General features: G+C 35.8%; 1 protein-coding gene across 1 annotated transcript in view; it reads left to right on the forward strand.

Annotated features, from left to right (window-relative positions):
• Nucleotides 1–13,994, forward strand: part of MRPL3 (mitochondrial ribosomal protein L3) — a 41,208-nt gene extending 27,214 nt beyond the window's left edge. Inside the window, exons 7-10 of the mRNA XM_008009126.3 lie at nt 4,088–4,196; nt 5,666–5,743; nt 7,252–7,329; nt 12,580–13,994. Of these exons, the coding sequence (XP_008007317.1) occupies nt 4,088–4,196; nt 5,666–5,743; nt 7,252–7,329; nt 12,580–12,732 (418 nt within the window). The 3' untranslated portion in view covers nt 12,733–13,994. The remainder of the gene's footprint in view (nt 1–4,087; nt 4,197–5,665; nt 5,744–7,251; nt 7,330–12,579) is intronic.
• Nucleotides 13,995–19,468: the final 5,474 nt, after the last annotated feature.

A 19,468-nucleotide genomic window follows, 5' to 3' on the forward strand; every position in this document is an offset into this window, starting at 1 on the left:
TTCATGTAGGCTTTCTTCAATCCATTGCTCTCTGATAATTGTTAAATGCATAGCAAAGTCCTTGTGGAAATAAATTTGTTTTTATAATCTTTTTCTCTTTGTTCTCTTTGTAAATGGCCTGAACAGTATAGTAATAGCTAACATTGGTGGAGTTAGGGAATACTCTGTTAAAAATATGTTGATGTTTTATCTAGTGAAAGGTGAAAAAAATCTTCATTTTAAGAGTATATAAAAATATGTCACATGCCTGTCATGGTGGCTCACACCTGTAATCCCAATACTTTGGGAGGCCCAGGTGGGAGGATCACTCAAAACTAGAAGTTCGAGACCAGCCTAAGCAACAAAGCAAGACCCCTCTATCTACCAAAAATATTAAAAATTAGTTGAGTGTGCTGGCATGCACCTGTAGTCTGTAGTCCTAGCCACTCACAAGGCTGAGACAGGAGGATTGCTTGAGCCCAGGAGTTTAAGACTGCAGCGAGTTATCACTGTACCACTGCACTCCAGCCTGGTTGGCAGAGTAAGACCCTGTCTCTTTAAAAAAAAAAAAAAAGAAAAAAAATTTAAAGTCTGGTACAGTCTTACAATTTTTTTCCAGTCTTTTCATTGTGTCCTTTGTACTGATATATTCAAAGACAAATTTTATTTTTAATTGACACATTGCAGTTGTATTTATGGGGTACAAGTTGATGTTTTAGTATGTGTGTATATTGTATAATGATCAAATTAGGGTAGTTACGGTACCTGTTACTTCATGCATTTATCATTTTTTGTGGTGAGAACATTTAAAAACTTTCCTAGCTATTTTGTAATATATAATAATTTACTGTTAACCATAGATACCCTAGTGTACCATAGAACACCAGAACTTAATCCTTCTATCTAATTGTAGCTTGGTACCTATTAACCAACCTTTCCCCATCCTCCTCATTCCCATCCTCATCCTATCCCCAGTCTCTGGGTAATCACTGTTACACTCTCTATTTCTATGATAGGAACATTTTTTAGAGTCCACATGTGAGTGAGATCAACATTATTTGTCTTTCTGTGTCTGGTATATTTCACTTAATATAATGTCCTCCAGTTTCATTAACATTGTTGCCAATGGCAGCATTTTATTTTTTATGACAGAATCATATTCCATTGTGTATATGTGCCACATTTTCTTTATCCATTTGTCTGTTGTTGGACACTTAGATTGATTCTGTATCTTGGCTATTGTGATTGGTGCTCAATGAATATAAGATATCTCTTCAACATGCTGATTTCATGTCCTTTGGATATCTACCCCGTAGTGGGATTGCTCGATCATATGGTCGTCGTATTTTTAATGTTTTGAGGGATGCTTCCGTACTGTTTTCCATAGTGGCTATACTAATTTATATCCCCACTAACAGTGTATGTGTTCTGTTGTCCACATTCTCACCAATGCTTTGTTTTCTTTTGCCTTTTTGACAGTAGCCATTCTAACTGGAATAAGATGGTATCTCATTGTGGTTTTGATTTGCATTTCCTTGATAATTAGTGGTTTTGAACATTTTTCATATACCTGTTGGCCATTTCTTTGTCTCCTTTTGAGAAATGTATTAAGATATTTTGCTTATTTTTTAATTGGGTTATTTGGGTTTTTTTAGTTGAGTTCCTTTGCAGTTATTTTAGTGTTTTTTTTGTTTGTTTGTTTTGCAGTTCTTTTAGTATGTATTTTAGATATCTCTTGTCAGATGTAGTTTGCAGATGTTTTCTCTCATTCTGTAAGTTGTCTCTTTGCTTTGTTTCTTTTGCTGTGCAAAAAACTTTTGAGTTTGATGTAATGTGTCTTTTCTTTTGCTGCCTGTGCTTTGAGGTCTCATTTAAAAATACTTGCCCAGCCCAGTATTGTGAAGCATTTCCCCTATATTTTCTTCTAGTAGTTTCATACTTTTTTTTTCATTACGTCTTTAATCCATTTTGAATTGATTTTTGCATATGGTGAGAGAGAGGGGTCTAACCTCATTACATATGGGTATTCAAGTTTTCCAGCACCATATATAGAACAGACTGTCTTTCCCCAATGCGTAGTATTGCCACCTTTGTCAAAAATGAATTGACCATGATGTGTGAATTTATTTCTGGGTTCTTTGTTCTATTCCATTGTTCTGTGTGTCTGTTTTTATGCCAGTAGCATGCTCTTTGGGCTCCTATAGCTTTGTGTGGTATGTTTTGAAGTCAAGTAGTGTGATGTCTCCAGCTTCTTTATTCTTACTCAGGATCGCTTTGGCTATTCAGTGTCTTTTGTGGTTCCATATGAATTCTAGGATTATTTTTTCTGTTTCCATGAAGAGTGTCATTGGTATTTTGATAGAGGTTGCATTAAATCTGTAGACCACTTTCTATAGTATGGCCATTTTAGCAATTCTTCCAGTTCATGAACAGGGGATATCTTTCCATTTACCCACATCCTCTGCAGTTTCTTTCATCATTATTTTATCATTTTCAGTGTAGAAATCTTTCACTTCCATTATTAAGTTTATTCCTGGCTTTTATTTTTTCGTAGCTATTGGAAATGGAATTGTTTTCTTGATTTTTTTTTTTCAAATAGTTCACTATTAGTATATAGAAACACTACCAATTTTATACATTAATTTTATATCCTGCAACTTTACTGAATTTATTCTAACACTTTTTTGGTGGAGTCTAGGATTTCCTATATATACCATCTGCAAATGGGACAACTTTACTTTCTCCTTTACAATTTGGATACCTTTTGTTTCTTTATCTTGCCTAATTGCTGTAAGACTTCTAGCAGTGTTGAATGGACATGGTGAAAGTGGGCATACTTGTCTTGTTCCTGATCTTAGGGGAATAGCTGAAAGCATAACATCAGTATGTTTGTCATATATGGCCTTTGTTGTTTCAAGCTGCATACCTTCTATACCTAATATATTGAGCATTTCAGAAACAAACTTTAATAATGCTTGAGCTTTAGTTTTGTTTGCTTTCTACCTGGATCATGGGGTGTTCTTCTAAGTTAACAGAATTTGAAAATAGAGTGATTTCATTTTAAAAGGAGATTTTAGATACTAAGAAATTGTTACTCTCTGATTTTATTTCTCCATTTGTTTCTTCTCAACCCTGAGATGAAGATCCTTCTGATATCTTCTAAAATAAAATTTGTTCAGCATTTAGAGCATTATTTTTTTTCTATTTAGTCCTCTATTATACTAGTACCTTTTACTGCCTAACACATTATCCTAAAACTTAATAGCTTAAAGTAAAAAACATTTATTATCTCAGTTTTCTGTGCTCAGCAATCCCATTATAACTTAGCTGGATGCCTCTGACTTGGGGTCTCTCCCAAGGCTGCAGTCAAGTATCAGCCAGGGCTGTAGTCATGTCAGGGTTCTAATTGGGGAGAATCTATCTTCATACCCACTAATAGGCCATTGGTGGACCTCAGCTCCTTCGTTAATAGCTGGAGACATCCTTGCGGCTTGTCTCTCCATAGGACAGTTTACACTAACTGTGGAAGTTGGCTTCCTTCAGAGCCTGGCAAGCAAGAGAGTACCAAGATGGAAGCTACAGTCTCTTTGTAGCCAAATCTCAGAAGTGACATCTCATCAATTTGCCGTATTTTATTTATTAGAAGCAAGGGACTAGGTTCACCCAAATTCAAGGGGAGGGAATTAAGCAAGAGCATGAGTACCAGGAGGTGGTGATCTTTGGGTTCCATCTTAATGGCTGCTTGCCATATCTGTTATAAGTACTTTGAAACTTCTAGAGCTTTTCCATTTTTACTGTGTCATCTTCACAGGATTAGGATGATAAAACTCCTGTTCAGATAAAATTCCCTATGCTTAGCTTGCTGGTGTCTCACAATCTTGAATTAATCATTTTATATAGAATTAGACTCCAGGAAGGGATGCAGACCAGGACAGAGATAAAGGAATGTTTATTTGCAGTTTTACTTGTATAGCCTTTTCTAGTTATTTAGATAAGAAGCTTTGTTAAAACTCTAACAAGAAAGTGTACAGTTGGTACTAGAAAGTGTACAATTGGGAATAGTCTATGTTCTTTTCATTATGTAAATTCTAACGTTTGTTTTATTTAGTATTGGTAAAGGTTTTCAAGGAGTCATGAAAAGATGGGGATTTAAAGGCCAGCCTGCTACACATGGTCAAACGAAAACCCACAGGAGACCTGGAGCTATTTCAACTGGTGTGAGTATAACTAGTGAAGCTCTTTTTAATGCTAAATATTCAACTTCTGCACATGTAGTCCTCAGTCCGTCCTTGATATGAAGTCACATAATTTTAGTCTGACACCGGGGGGCTCCAAGTACTTGTCATACTTTTATGGATCCTTGCCCCTCACTCATTTCCCAGAGCCAGACTAGAATTAGTTATATTCCACAAGGTTAGCTGAGCATCTGTAGTTTGGCTGTATATACCCTGAGTCTAAATTTAAAAGGTACTTTGTGCAAATGTTGAATTCAGTTTGTCTTTTGAATTAGTATCAGTTAGCAATTCTGAAATAATTTTCTGTGAATTGTAGGATTGAGCAGATAAGTAAATATATTGATAATGGAGCTAGGTTTCTCACTATCGGAAAAGGGCATTAAAGTTTGAAAATGGGAAAATTAAAATGAACCCTATAGTGTTGAATTCAAACTATAAGTATGCATATACTGCTTGGTGGGGGAGGGGAATGCATGCATGCGCACAAGGAAAAATGTAACACACAGAGAAATAGAGGGATGTGTGTGTGTGTATATGCCTTAGTTCTGTCTACTGGAACATTGTAGTCATGTATAATGGAATATATTTGTAGAATGAGTAAGAGTGATACTTACTCTATAATACTCAGAATTGTCTTTTAAGCCTATTGGTTACATATTAAACATATCTAATGCCATGATGAGGTATTTATCTAATGCCATGTTGATAAGTAACCAGTATGTTGGTTACATATTAAACATATCTAATGCCATGATGAAGTTTCACCTGTTATTGTGAGAGCAGCTGATGGAAAAATGTTTATATTCTGAGAATTCATGTATTGTAAGAAGCTGTTCCATTTTAGTCATAATTCAGATTTGCTTCTTTAGATACAGAACTATCATCCATTATCAGAGCCAAAACTCAGAGACTGTGTGAAGCTGTTAGATTTATGTAAATCAGAGAAAACCAGGGCTAGACAAACTGAGTGTTCCGATAACTAACTATGTCCTTTAATATTTTGGTCAAGGAAAGTAACATCTAATGCAAGGAGGAGTAGGACCATCCCAGCACCAGTGATATGGATGAAGTCCATTAAGTCAGTTAATGCAGAAGATGAGTTCAAAACAGGCCTGGCAGTCCATTTTTTTCTTTGAATGATATATCGATGTGTCTGTATGCCCTTGTCCTTTTTTAATTCTTACCCAGTATTAGGTCAGTTGTTACTGAGTTTTTCTCCTAAATCTGTTTCTTAGTCTGTATTTATTTTATCAGTCTAGTCTCATTTAGAAAGGAAATCCTGTAGGAGTAAATATGTCTAAATCCATATTTAGTTCCTTACTGGGACCTAGCCGAATAGGGGAAAAATAAAACATTTTAATAATTTATATTTTTAGTTTGCCTTGTGGTTTGATCAGTTCTGTTTAAAATTGATAGTACTTAAAAGTGTTAACTTTAGTTTTCTCATTTAGGATATTGGCAGAGTCTGGCCTGGAACTAAAATGCCTGGAAAAATGGGAAACATATATAGGACAGCGTTTGGACTGAAAGTAAGTTTTACAAGTGGTTCTTTTTAGGAACAGCTAAATTGTCTAAATGCAAAGGCAGCAGAATATGTATTTAATCTGTGTCTATGTACCATTGTTCTAATAGGCTTTAAAATTATTGAGGAAAAGAGGATACATGAATTGTGTGTGTGTGTGTACACTCTAGTTGTAGTCATAGTGGTAGTAATGGTAGTGTATATTTCAAGCCATGAAAAGTGCAGTCATTAAAGAGACAAAATTAGTAGTCCTCTCTTGGACCTGGAAGATTTTTACAAGATATTGTTGCATGAAAAAAATAAGTTTCAGAGCATTCACTATAATACTCTTTATGGAGTAAAAGATTGAACAACAGCTCTCTACATAGGTATGTTGCTGTGCCATCATATAATCACAGAAGAGTGGAAGGGTATGTACCAGGTTCTTGGATTATATATCAGATGTGTGTGTGTGGAAGTGGGTGTAGGTAAGGAGAAGGAGAGTGGGAGACAATCAAAATAAGAGGAAACAATAGCACTACAAAAGAATTGTGATATACGTCCATTTTTATAAAAAATATGTGTATTTAAGAGAAGTTGGATTCAGTCTCTACCAATGAGAAATGTATCTAAGTAAAACTGAGTTATACTATAATGGATGCTGTATAACTATATTTCTGTTAAGCAACTAATGTTTGTATTTGTTTGCCTGTATGTTTTAAAGTGTGGAAAGTACAAAGAATAAAATAAGCCACCCATAAGAACAGTACCCAAAGACAATTACTGGAAACTTTTTGGTGCATATCCTCCCAGTCTCTATTCTGGATACGTTTTATATATAAATTTTGACCAGGAGAAGTTTTCAAATTTTGTATAATTAAACCTAAGATTTTTTTACCCCTTCTATTACAATTATACCGATCAGAGACCATCTATTTGCTATAGTTTCATTGTGTGTGTGATTTCAATTTCTGTAATATTTAATATTCATTCATTATTAGATAGAAGCCATGGGTCAAACTTGATTTCTTCTCCAAATATTTTATTTTCTCAGTACCATTTTTTGACCAATCATTCTCTCCCATTTATTAAGCTTTTTCTCTACATGAAGGTCTTTTGAGGACCATCTACTCAGTCTCCTTACTTTAGAAATTAGAATCAGTGAGGTCGCAGCTTCTCCAGCCTGTAGTTACAGCAAGCTAGTATTAACTAAAAATTAAATTAAATTAAAATTCCACTTGTTATTGTTAATGGTGCCAACAGAGTCCTTTGAGATATCCAAATAGTCTTGATCATTCAGTCACAGAGATCTCTATTTAAAATGAGAGTTTTCTACTACTTCCATAAGATATATCTGCTGTGGTCTTCTATTACAAGTCATCCATAGGACTTGAAGTTTTTCAATTCTTATTCAACATTCTGAAGTACTGATAAGATTATTTACTTTACAAGCAACTTCCATCCTTAGCTTTTAATAACATTGTTTGTTTTAATACAAGTATATCCTAAAATTTTTGGTTTTATTTCATGCTTTAGGTGTGGAGAATAAACACAAAGCACAACATAATCTATGTAAATGGCTCTGTACCTGGACATAAAAATTGCTTAGTAAAGGTAAGTATAAGTGTCTTCTTTTTTTTTCCTTTTTTTTTTCTTTTTTTTTGTTTCTTACTCGCAAGCTGACAAGTTACTGTCTTTATGTTCTATTGTTTATGTGTGTGGATATTTGCCATAAAGTCTCCTTTGACTCATATATGTGACTTATAAATAAATGGCTGTTTTTTCACATGTTCCCTACTGAATCTTTCTGCTTTTTAGTAGCACCTGAGTGAAAAAAATGCACAAGATAACCTGTATTCTATTTCTGTAAAACCAAGAACCTGTAAAAAGGGTAAAGCTGTGTATTAGTCCATCCTAATAGAATGGATGGACTCCTATAAAGAAATACCTGAGATTGAGTAATGTATAAATAAAAGAGGTTTAATTGGCTCGTGGTTCCACAGGCTGTACAGGAAGCATGGCTAGGGAGGCTTCAGGAAACTTACAATCATGGCAAAAGGGGAAGGAGAGACAGACATGTCTTACATGGCTGGAGCAGGAGGAAGAGAGGGAAGGGGGAGGTACTACACACTTTTAAACAAGATCTTGTGAGAACTCACTGTCACGAGAATAGTAAGGGGGAAGTCTGCCCCCATGATCCAGTCGCTTCCCACCAGGCCTCTCTTCCAACATTGGGGATTACAATTTGACATGAGATTTGGGCGGAGACAAAAATCCAAACCGTATCAGACCAGTAAGCAGAAAGATCTTTAGGAGTATGAGAAGGATATTTGGATAACTATTGCCAAAATAGCAGTATATCTTTGTCCTTCCAAAAGGAACATGTTAGCTTTTTTAAAGTGTCCCATCTACAAATGAATGGATAAAGAAAGTGTGTGTGTGTGTGTGTGTGTGTGTGTGTGTGTGTGTGTGTGTGTGTATGGCTGAAGAATATTCGAGAGAATACATACACACACTAAAATATTCTTCAGCCATAAAACAGAATAAATTGCTATTGTTTGTGGTGACGTGGATAAACCTGGAGGACATTATGTTAAGTGTAATAAACTAGGCACAGAAAGACAAATGTTGTATCTCACTTTTATGTGGAATCTGAAAAAGTTGATTTCATAGAAGTAGAGAGCAGAATGGTTTTACCCGAGGCTGGGGGAAAATAGTGGGGAGGAGAGCTGGGGGAGGTGGTCTACAAGCACAGTTAGTTAAGAAGAATACATTCCAGTGTTCTGTTATATAGTAAGGTGACTGACTATAGCTAATAGTAATGTATATTTCAATATAGCCGGAAGACAGGATTTTGAATGTTATCACCACAAAGAAATGATACATGTTTAAAGTAATAGATTTGCTAGTTATCCTGATTTGATCATTATACAATGTATATATGTATTGAGACATCACACCGTATCCCATATATATTTACAATTATGTGTCAATTATAAGTAAACCCTGCCCCCACTCCCCCCAAAAATGTTTTTTGACTTTTAAAAGAGTTACTTTGACAAACCAGAAATACATGAGGTAAAAATTGGAATCATCAAAAGTGGTTAAAGGTAGCCATTTGAGGAGGAACTTTTTTATCATCACTAGCACCATGCTCTGATTACATCTTTAAGTGTTTTTCTTAAAAAAAAAAAAAAGGTAAAAAATTTGTACGGATAGATACATTTTAAGAAAAACTCTTTAAGTTCTCAGAGACTTACTTCCATAAAATACAAAATAAACATTCTGCATGGGGTTTGTTCCAACATAATACAAATTTTCTTACCTCTGAGTTTTGAATCTTCCATGCTGAAGATAAGTTTGTATTAGACATGATGTCAACTGTTCTCCAGAGTATATTCTTCATTGATTTTCCAATGATAGCAGCAAAGAAATAGTGAAATTTAAACCTCTGACTTTTTAAACTCAGTGTTTCCTTATATATATTTTTTTCATTTCTAGGTTCCATTACTAGCATAAGGAATAATTTTTTGATATCTTACAAGGAATAAGAGTTTTGCTTTTTAAAATTACCTTTCTGGGACACTTCACTTTACTGACCGGATTATTCTCATTTTTCTTAAAGAAAAAAATACATTTAAGCCAGGCCTGGTGGCTTGCATCTGTAATTCCAGCTACTCAGGAGGCTGAAGTGGGAGGATAGGATAACGTAGCCTCAGGAATTGGAGGCTGCAGTGAGCTATGATCACACCACTGCTTTCTAGCCTGGGCAACAGAGTGGGACCTAGCTTCTTTAAAAAAAAAAAAAAAAAAAAAAAGGAAAGGAAAATGCATTTGATGAACTTTTGTAAGTTTTGTTTTTTCCTTAAGTTTGTGGGTTTTTAAGTTTAAGTAGATTTCTAGTCCCCAAGTAAGGCAGTCATACTTACAATGACAGGTAGTTGAAGCCAGAGGATTGTCATTGTACTTCCCATAGTATTTTGTCTTCATAATTCATATGAAGACATATCTTCATATCCCTGGCCCCACATTTCAGATCACAGGTTATAAATAGCACAGTCTAATAAAGGAGAAGGATTATTTTTTGTAATAAAAGTATACTGGTCACCAGATTACTTTTTAAATGTCAAATCCTCCTTTTCTGCCCATTTTTCTACATACATGATTCTAGTCTGGTTTTCTAGCCGAACCTTACCATTGATTGCTGTGACTTCTCAAGTACTACTACAACATCTTCTCAAGTACTTCTACAATATCCCTGCCACCAGCAGAGATGAATGGTCAATTATCTTGAAAAACCATAGTACATACAGTGACACTCTGATGTAGTTGTATAAATAAATAGTTGATAACCAGTAACATTTATTACTCAGATTTATCGCCTACTTCAATAAAAGGTTGCTTCCAAAAACTCCATTCACTCTCATAATTGATAATAGTTTGCCATCACTGAAGATACTCAGAAGATATACCAAAGAGTTCTGAAAGAGGAGTCTAAATACATTTTGAGAAGCTGTGGCATCAGAACAATGTCCAGTCCCCTTTGAACTATTAACACACTAGTGAATATATTTTCAGCAAGTGTATTTGTATAATAAAAGAACTCATCCTTTAGAAAAAATCTTTGAAATATAGTGCTTAAATAACTTTCTTTTGTAACCTTAAAGTATCTGCCCAGGCATTAATTAAAGTATGAATTTGGGGAACATTTTGTAGGTTTGTGTTTTAAATGATAAAACTTGCTATGTCCTTTCACTCCATTATTTCCGTTCTTCCAGTGACTCTATAGCAGGTAAATTAGTCCTTCCTTGCCCATGGGTTTTGAGCCATTTCCTAGTGGGCAGCCAACTTTGTTAACATCCACTCACGTCTTGGGAGCTTTTGTTTCCTCAGAGTACAGGGTTACCAATAACTTTTTTTTTAAGATCCTAAAGTTAGTAAAGATAGTCTTAGAGATGACCAACCTGTTTAATTGTCTTGAGCTTTTTGTTTTGCTGTTCAGATTCACTAAATGTATTAATGAAGGCTAGAGAACTATTGTTTACAGCGTAATAAGTATAAATGTATGTTATAAAATACTGTTCATTCGTGTTCATTCCTATGTCCTATATAAAATTTATTTTCAGATTTGCCTGGTTTTTGTCTGCCCTTCTCCCATATTTTCTTAGAAGATTTAGACTGGTTTGCTGATAGACATAAAAAGAATGAGGTAGATAATTGAGGGAGTCCTGGTGCAGGCAGGGAAATAGTAAACCTGGGGTAAGATTAAATACACAAAAATACATATGAACTGCAGATCTTTGGCCCTCAACTTTTGCACCACCGAGACAAAAATGGTTGAGATGAGATGTCATTTACGTTTCAGATCCATGAATTATAATACTTAGATTTTATAAACAGTGCTTCTATTATCTAAAATATGTATCAGGTGTAATAGTTCCATAAAAGTGTGAAAGCAACTGAGAATTATCTCTTTGGGTCATTGATGACAATTTGTATTTCTCAAATTAGCACAGAAAGTTTTGTTGTAATTGGTTTTATTGGATTTTTTGCTTGGGATTTATTTTCAGTCCTAAATACTGAGCAAATTTAAATTGGTAAGAATATGACTTGTTTCCCTTCTTAAAGTTCAACTCAAGATTAATGGATTGGGGGACAAAACTAAGCAAGTTTACTTTCTTCTGGGTAATTTACTCATAATGTCTTGAAACAATTGTAATAAGAGGGATTAAAGTAGATCTGTTTTTCTGTACCAGGCTGTTCCTAGCAGCTGTGTACCTTATTTCAACCAAATTAATTATTTCTTATTGCTAAAGTAATTATGCCTCATTTTACTCTGTGTATACAATTACATGTAAATTTTTTTTAGTTTACTTATGAATGAAGGCTGTAGAATGAGTCAGAAGTTCTGAATAATCCAATGTTTTCCAAAAATAAAACTCAACATTTTAGATCACATCAGTACCTATATGAAAATTGTTCAGTCTATGAATTCACAGATATAATTAGAATTTTTGAGAATATATAGAGTTAACAGAACTCTTATAGAGATTCATAGGTCTGTTATTGTTTTTGTTAAATATTATTCTGTCTTTAACTTCTCAACAAGAATGTATGCTCTGACATACATCATGCTGCATTTATTGTATATGAAGATAGGATTGGTTCTTGTTGCTCACACCTATAAGCAGAAAATGCACTAAGGCCTTGGGAATATTCAGTACTAAATCAAGAATGATATAAAATAGTTTCAACTTGATATATAAAATAATCTCAAAGGCCCTCACCCAAATTTGAAAATGCTGAAGAATTATCTTTAAATCTTCCGTCAATACAGGACTTTTTTTTTTTTTGATCATGTGACACAGAAATACAATCTTGTTTATTTGTTTTATTTGCTGGAGAAATGACTCTTCTGGTAGGGGAAGAAAAATGTAAGCTAATTTCCTTAATAAGAGGTGATATTTTTGATTATGTGCTCTTAGAGTTAAGACTAACAAAAATGCTAGTTTGTCAGGTCATTATATTTGAAAATGAATCCATATAAATGAAATTCAAGTAGTAATTTTACAGTGTGATTTTATCCTGTGGGACAGTCCTAGAGATTCTTATAAGTTAAGATATAAAGTAATAATTGGTGGTTTTATCCTTACAGCTTGAGTTTCTGTTACTGGGTTAGTCAGATTTTTTAGAATTAAGGGAAAGCATTGACTGAGTTCTTTTTACTCTATATACGTAACAGTCGTGTTACTCACATTAGAAAATGTAGTAGCGGGTATTTCTTTGATTATGAATAATTGCTGAAAAGGCTACCTTTAAAGAACTTAATTGGTATCACTTACTACGATTTTTGCCTTCTCTCAGGTCAGAGATTCTAAACTGCCTGCATATAAGCATCTTGGTAAAAATCTACCATTCCCTACATATTTTCCTGATGGAGATGAAGAGGAACTGCCGGAAGATTTGTATGATGAAAACGTGTGTCAGCCTGGTGCACCTTCTATTACATTTGCCTAACATCTTTGGATGTGGCAGAACCTTACATATTCTGTGAGCTTTGATGAGCCAGAGTGATATAATCACCACCAGAAATCATATTCTCCTTTCTTAGTCACAACAAAATCAAACATGTTATCTTTGTCAAGGGCATAAATATATCATTCATACGCCCATTAAATTTTGTTAGAAAATTTGCCACATTAAGGCCGGGCACAGTGGCTCACGCCTGTAATCTCAGCACTTTGGGAGGCCGAGACGGGCGGATCACGAGGTCAGGAGATCGAGACCATCCTGGCTAACGCGGTGAAACCCCGTCTCTACTAAAATCCAAAAAAAATTAGCCGGGCGTGGTGGCGGGCGCCTGTAGTCCCAGCTACTCGGGAGGCTAAGGTAGGAGAATGGCGTGAACCTGGGAGGCAGAGCTTGCAGTGAGCTGAGATCTCGCCACTGCACTCCAGCCTGGGTGACAGCAGGACTTCGTCTCCAAAAAAAAAAAAGAAAATTTGCCACATTAAACATATGAGTTAAGTACATTGGATTTGCTGAAATTGGTGTTTGGCATATTGGTAAAATATTCATAATTTGTGGACTCAATTCTTTTTTACTGCATATTTCCCAGGTTAAGATGTCTATAAATTTAATTTTTATTAAAGTTTTGTCAATCTTTGTGAAATAGTGGTTGTGGAACAGTAGAAAACCATATGGGGACTATGGTGCAACCTATTTGGGTAAAGAAACCATTTGCTAAAATGGAGAAAGTAAATAGATTTTTATTTAAATTACAGAAACATATATGTTAAAGCCCCATCAAAGGAAAGACAATAAAATCATAAATTATGGGTCCTGTTTACATTTTTGTTAGAAGAGGTGATTACTTTTTAGTTTTATCACTCAATTATAAGATCAGTGGTGGTGGTGTTGTTTTGTTTGTTTGTTTGTTTTTTAGAAAGGGTTTTGCTCTATTGCCCAAGCTGGAGTGATCTTGGGCAACAGAGTTTGTGATCTCAAGTGATCCTTCCACCTCAGCCTCCCAAGTAGCTGGGACTATAGATGCCCACCACCATGCCTGGCTAATATTTGTAATTTTTTGTAAAAATGGGGTCCCACTATGTTGCCTAGGGTGGTCTTGAACTTCTGAGTTCAAGCTTTTTACCTGCCATGGCCTCCCAATTTGTTAGGATTACAGGTGTGAGCCACTGCACCCAGCCTACGTTTCAAAAGAATTTATGATGATCTAAGATTGTATGTTCAGACTTTTATTAATCATGTATTAATCAAAATGCTAATGGTTTGTGGGTTTCTTTTTAATTATATGAAATTAACATGTATTTACTAATGTCTACTCATGACAAATAAGCTTAACCATGTGTATAAGCAGACCTCAGCTTAAATACTTGATTTCCTCTGAACCAAATTCTTAATTCATATCACCCAATAGATTTGTTAGTCATAGTGTTAGATCTCCAGGTGATATACTATCCTGGTTGTATCACATTTTTCACTTTAAATCCAAAGATAGCCACATTTTTAAAAAGTTTTTATTTATACTTTATCTTATTTCATTGAAAATATATGGCAATTGATATGAAATCCACTCAATAAAATAGAAAAACAAGAGAAAAATATTTAGGATAATGTAAGTTAGAATAGGCGGTATTTTGGGGAAGGAATAGTGTCAGTGTCATATAGATGAGCAGGCTATGCTGTGCAGAGTTGTTATATTCAGATCGTTTGGTTTTGAGCTTCCTGGGTGCTAAAGTAAAACATTATTTGTTACATACTGTTCGTTATTCATGAATTTGAATAGTGATAATAATAGAATGTCATAGTCTTTAACTGGAGTAGATTACATTTAAAACCACCACACCATATTTGGTTAAAAAAATATATCAAACTAGAAATTTGTTGACTTGTTAAATGTTATCTCTAGTAATCATCATATACCGGGGTCAAATGCTAGAAGAATTATTTTCAGGGATCAAACAAGGATACCTTCTACAACTTCTATTCCATAGTATTCTTGGGTGCCCTAGCCAGTGCAGTAAGACAAGTAAAGGTAATGAGATACATTGGAAAGTAGGAGCAAATCTCATTATTTGTAAGAAATATTTACCTAGAAGATGAAAGGTAGACAACTGACAAGCTATCAGAACCAATAGAGTTGAAAAAGGTAACAGTACAAGATTAATATACAAACATATAGCAATATTTTATGGGAAAATGGATATTATTTATAATAGCAACTAAAAATCACCTAGGAAAAGCCTAACAAGAAATATGCTAGGGTCTTATGTCCTGTTTTGAAAGATAAGAAAACTTCAGTAATGGAGAAGAATATCATGGCCATGAGTGGGAAGGTTATATTGTAAATAATTCATTTCAATCCTGTTTTAAAACTCTCAACAGGACTTAGAACTGGTCAAACTGATTCTAAAATTCACGTGAAAGTGTAAATTCAAGAATAGCCACTACTTCAAATGTTACACATTAGTTAGATATGCCCCCATACTATGCTTAGGAACTTATACAGACATACCTTAGAGATATTGTGGGTTTGGTTTCAGACCACGGCAATAAAGCAAATATCACAATAAAGCAAATCACAAAATTTTTAGTTTCCTGATGCATATATAAGTTATACTGAAGTCTATAATGTGTTTCAATAGCATTGTATCTTTAAAAATATACATACCTTAATTTTAAAATATTGTCAGAAAATGCCAAAGATCTTCTGAGCCCTTAGCAAGTTGTAATCTTTTTAGTGGTAGAGGGTCTTGCCTCAAAGTTGATGCTGATTGATCAGGGTGGTAGTTTCTGGAAGGTTGGGTGACTGTGGCAGTTTCTTAGCATAAGGCAATGGACTTTGCCACTTGATTGACTCTTCCTTTCACGAAAGATTTCCCTGTAGCATGGAGTGCTGCTTGGTAGCATTTTGCCCACAGTAGAACTTTGTTCAAAGTTTGAGTCAATCCTCATACCCTGCTACTGCTTCACAGCTAAATTTATGGAATTTTCTAAATCCTTTGTTGTCATTTCAACAGCGTTCACAGCATCTTCACCATAAGTAGATCCCATCTCAAGAAGCCACTTTCTTTACTCATCCATTAGAAGAAACCACTTTCTTTACTTATCCATAGGAAGCACCTCCTTATCTGTTCAAGTTTTAGCATGAGATTACAGCAATTCAGTCACATCTTCAGGCTCCACTTCTGCAGTTCATTCCTCCACTGGAGCCTTGAACCCCTCAGAGCCACTCTTGAGGTTTGGAATCAACTTCCAAACACCTGTTAATGTTGGTATTTTTACTTTCTCCCATGAATCGTGAATGTTCTTAATGGCATCTAAAATGGCGAATCCTTTCCTGAAGGATTATAGCAACTTTATATATTAAGGACTATGTCTACTGTAACCTTACAAAACATGTTTCTTAAGTGATTAGAGTTTCGAAGTCACAATTACACGTTTATGCATGGACTACAGAATAGATGTGTTAGGCATGGAAACATTCTTGTTGTAAATCTTCATCAGAGCTCTTGACTAACTTAGGTGCATTGTCAGTGAGCTGTTATCTTGTGAGACAAATGGACAATTATTTCTGGGAGAACATAAAATCTTTTTCCTGCATTATTTGTGAAAAATGAATCAGTATATGAAAGTAGCCAGTTGCCCAGACATAAGATGTTTTGACGAAGGCAGGGAACCTCTGCACTTAAAGAGCCTGCCCCAAACTTACCACTTTCTTTCACTATAGTTGGTGGTCTGTAGATCTGTTTTTGAGTTTTAAAATAACGTTTCTGATGACCTTCTGGGATTACAAATATGATCCCTGTCTTCTAGAATAAGGGAACAAAACTTTCACTCTCACCCGCCAACCCCAACCAGTCCCCACTGCCAGCAGCTTCTACAGATACATGTCCTTTGAAGAGGATCTGGACTCCATTCTGACAAACTGAGTGGCCCAGATGAACTGGGTCCTTCTCTCCAGTTGTGGAATACCTAAACCAGTCTTCCTAGTCCAACACTACAAAATGTGATTTCCCAAGAACTTTAGGGTTACCATTTCTGGCTACAGCACAGGCATTTTGCCTCAGCAGCTGTCCTCAAATGTTCAGCTCATAAATGGAAATCTGCGTACTGTAGATAGGGAGTACATGGTCCCAGTACTCTCCTGCTCAACTCTGTGCATCCCAGGCAGTACTGGAAGCCTACTCTTGAGCAGTGCTGACCACTGGACAGATTTGATGGCAATTCAGTTCTCAGCAGTGGAGCCATCCTGGGCCTGAGTTGAGCTTGAGTTTGATTTACTGTTTTAGATTTTGTCTTGAAATGGAGAACCTTTTTGTAATTAAACTTCATTCAAATTAGATTTGTTCCAGCATCCCTGGTACTAGCTATTTTGAATAAAATATGGAAATACTGAACTTTGTATACTTCTGTAAGCCTTAGAGAGGCCTACAGATTAAGGGATACTTTAAGAGTTAACTACTGGTCATCCTTCCTCTCCAAGACCTTTATCCTACCTGCTAGGGTAGCCGAAGCTGAAATGCAAATCTTAATTAGTCCTATTTCCACAGTGGCCCCTGGCATGGGTAATTGGATGATGCCAGCTGTCACAAACATTAAGCTATAAATGGAAGTATTTCTTACGGCAAGTATAAGGATATACTTTACAAGAGTATTAAGCATTTCAGAGTCAGTACTGCTTTCGCAGTCTTTAATGGTGAGGTACAAATCTGCTTTTCAATTTTCCTCAAGGGGTGGAATATAAGGATGACCTTTACAGCTGATTTACAAAGATGAATTTGCAGATGGGACCTGACTATGTTTCAGCACATATGGAGAAATGTGTATAGAACTATAGCCTGTTTTTCTAGTGTAAAGAGTGTTAGAACACAGTCACACACACGGAAGTTGAATTCGTATTTAGGGTTCCTCATATGCAGAATGAATTCTGTTAGTCTGTAGGCTTAGTTGCCTTACATCCGGTAGCTTATTTTGTTTTACTACTACTACTAATAATAATAAAAAAAAACCCTCTTTGAGAAAGAATGTGTCAGAGTGAAGTCTCTCCTGATTCCAGCAAGTTTGAACCTACGCCCTAAATCATTGCCTGGAGAGAGAGAGACTGTTGGCTGTGTCACAGTGAAAACCCATTATGGGAAAAGAGCAGCATTCAGATTGCTGACTCTGAACCTGTTATTTGGACCTCTGGGATGAATACCTTCAAATGTTTGCGATATTCCTCATTTTTGTCAGAATACAAACACAGTGTGGGCTTCCTGTGGCATTGTGTCTTGCAAAATTGTTTTCTAGCCTGGAGTGTGATGTGCTTCTACTAGCTACATTATTTTTCTGTGGCTGATTCTTTTCTCTTGGTAGGATGTATGTGATTCTAAAAATGCCTTTTACTGCCGATTTTGCCTGAAGGTCACCACTTGGGAAGTTTTCTCCACTTTTGCAGGAACTATGGCAAGAAGAATGTTATGTTTCTATTATGGTACTTACCATGATACTGCTTATCATGCTTTTATGAATAGTTTTATAGTGGAGCCCTTTCATGATGAGGTAGGGCATGTTGCTGATAACTTTTACTGAACTGCTGAACCAAGAGAGTGAAGACAGGCAGACAGAAGCAAGTCACTATGCTGTGAGGCCACCTTGGGCAAACATCTTCAATAGCTTTATTTTATTTTTATTTTTATTTTTATTTATTTATTTATTGAGGCAGAGTTTTGCTCTTGTTACCCAGGCTGGAGTGCAAGGGCATCATCACAGCTCACCACAACCTCCACCACCCGGCTTCAAGCAATTCTGCTGCCTCAGCCTCCCGAGTAGCTGGGATTACAGGCATGCGCCACCACGTCTGGCTAATTTTTTTCTATTTTTAGTAGAGATGGGGTTTCTCCATGTTGGTCAGGCTGGTCTCGAACTCCTGACCTCAGGTGATCTGCCCACCTTAGCATCCCAGTGTTGGGATTAAAGGCTTGAGCCACCATGCCTGGCCTTCAATAGCTTTATAATCATGTGTTACTTCATGGCTACCTGTTTTCTAAATGGGAAGAAGTTCTTCACATGAGAGTTTATTTTACTAGTGATAGATAAAGCTTCTACTCTCTTCAGGGACTTTCCTTAAAGTTGACTTTACTGTAACAACAGACATCTCTTCAGTTTTCAGTTTTATTGCTATTTCTGCTAGAACACCTCATCCACCACCTTGGCCCCATAAATGATAGTGGTCTCTCGAAGCATGCCCTACCAGACAAATGAAAACTGCCATTCAGACTTTGCCTCCAGCAATTACCTAGGATTCCCTGGAATGAGAGGACTCAGTGTCATTATCCCCTCCAGAAAACAGTCAGTCCTGAGCGTGCGGGGTTGCCAGCCTCAATTTCATCATTTGCTTTTCTGCTTTTAAATGTTTGCAAACAACTGCAGTCCATGTCACATGTTTTATTCTTTTTAGATTAATGAGGTGGCTTGTTCAAGTTAGACAGGCCATATTAATCTCAGTGAATGCGGTCCTTAGCACCACAGAAGCAAAGAAATGATTTTAACTGGACAGAGTCTTGGCATAGTAGGTGCATAATTGTTGCTTTTTGAATTTGACTGGAGAGAGTGAGTTGTGATTTTGATTCTCCAAAAGCAGACTCTATGAGCACCAAGTATATTTTAGGTTATTTAGAAAGTTTGTTGTTTGAACAGATGAGGATAAGACATCAATTTTTGACACTGCACCAAATCTGCTTTATTTCAA

This window comes from Chlorocebus sabaeus, chromosome 15 (assembly GCF_047675955.1).
Source record: "Chlorocebus sabaeus isolate Y175 chromosome 15, mChlSab1.0.hap1, whole genome shotgun sequence".
Classification (NCBI taxonomy): Eukaryota; Metazoa; Chordata; class Mammalia; order Primates; family Cercopithecidae; genus Chlorocebus; species Chlorocebus sabaeus.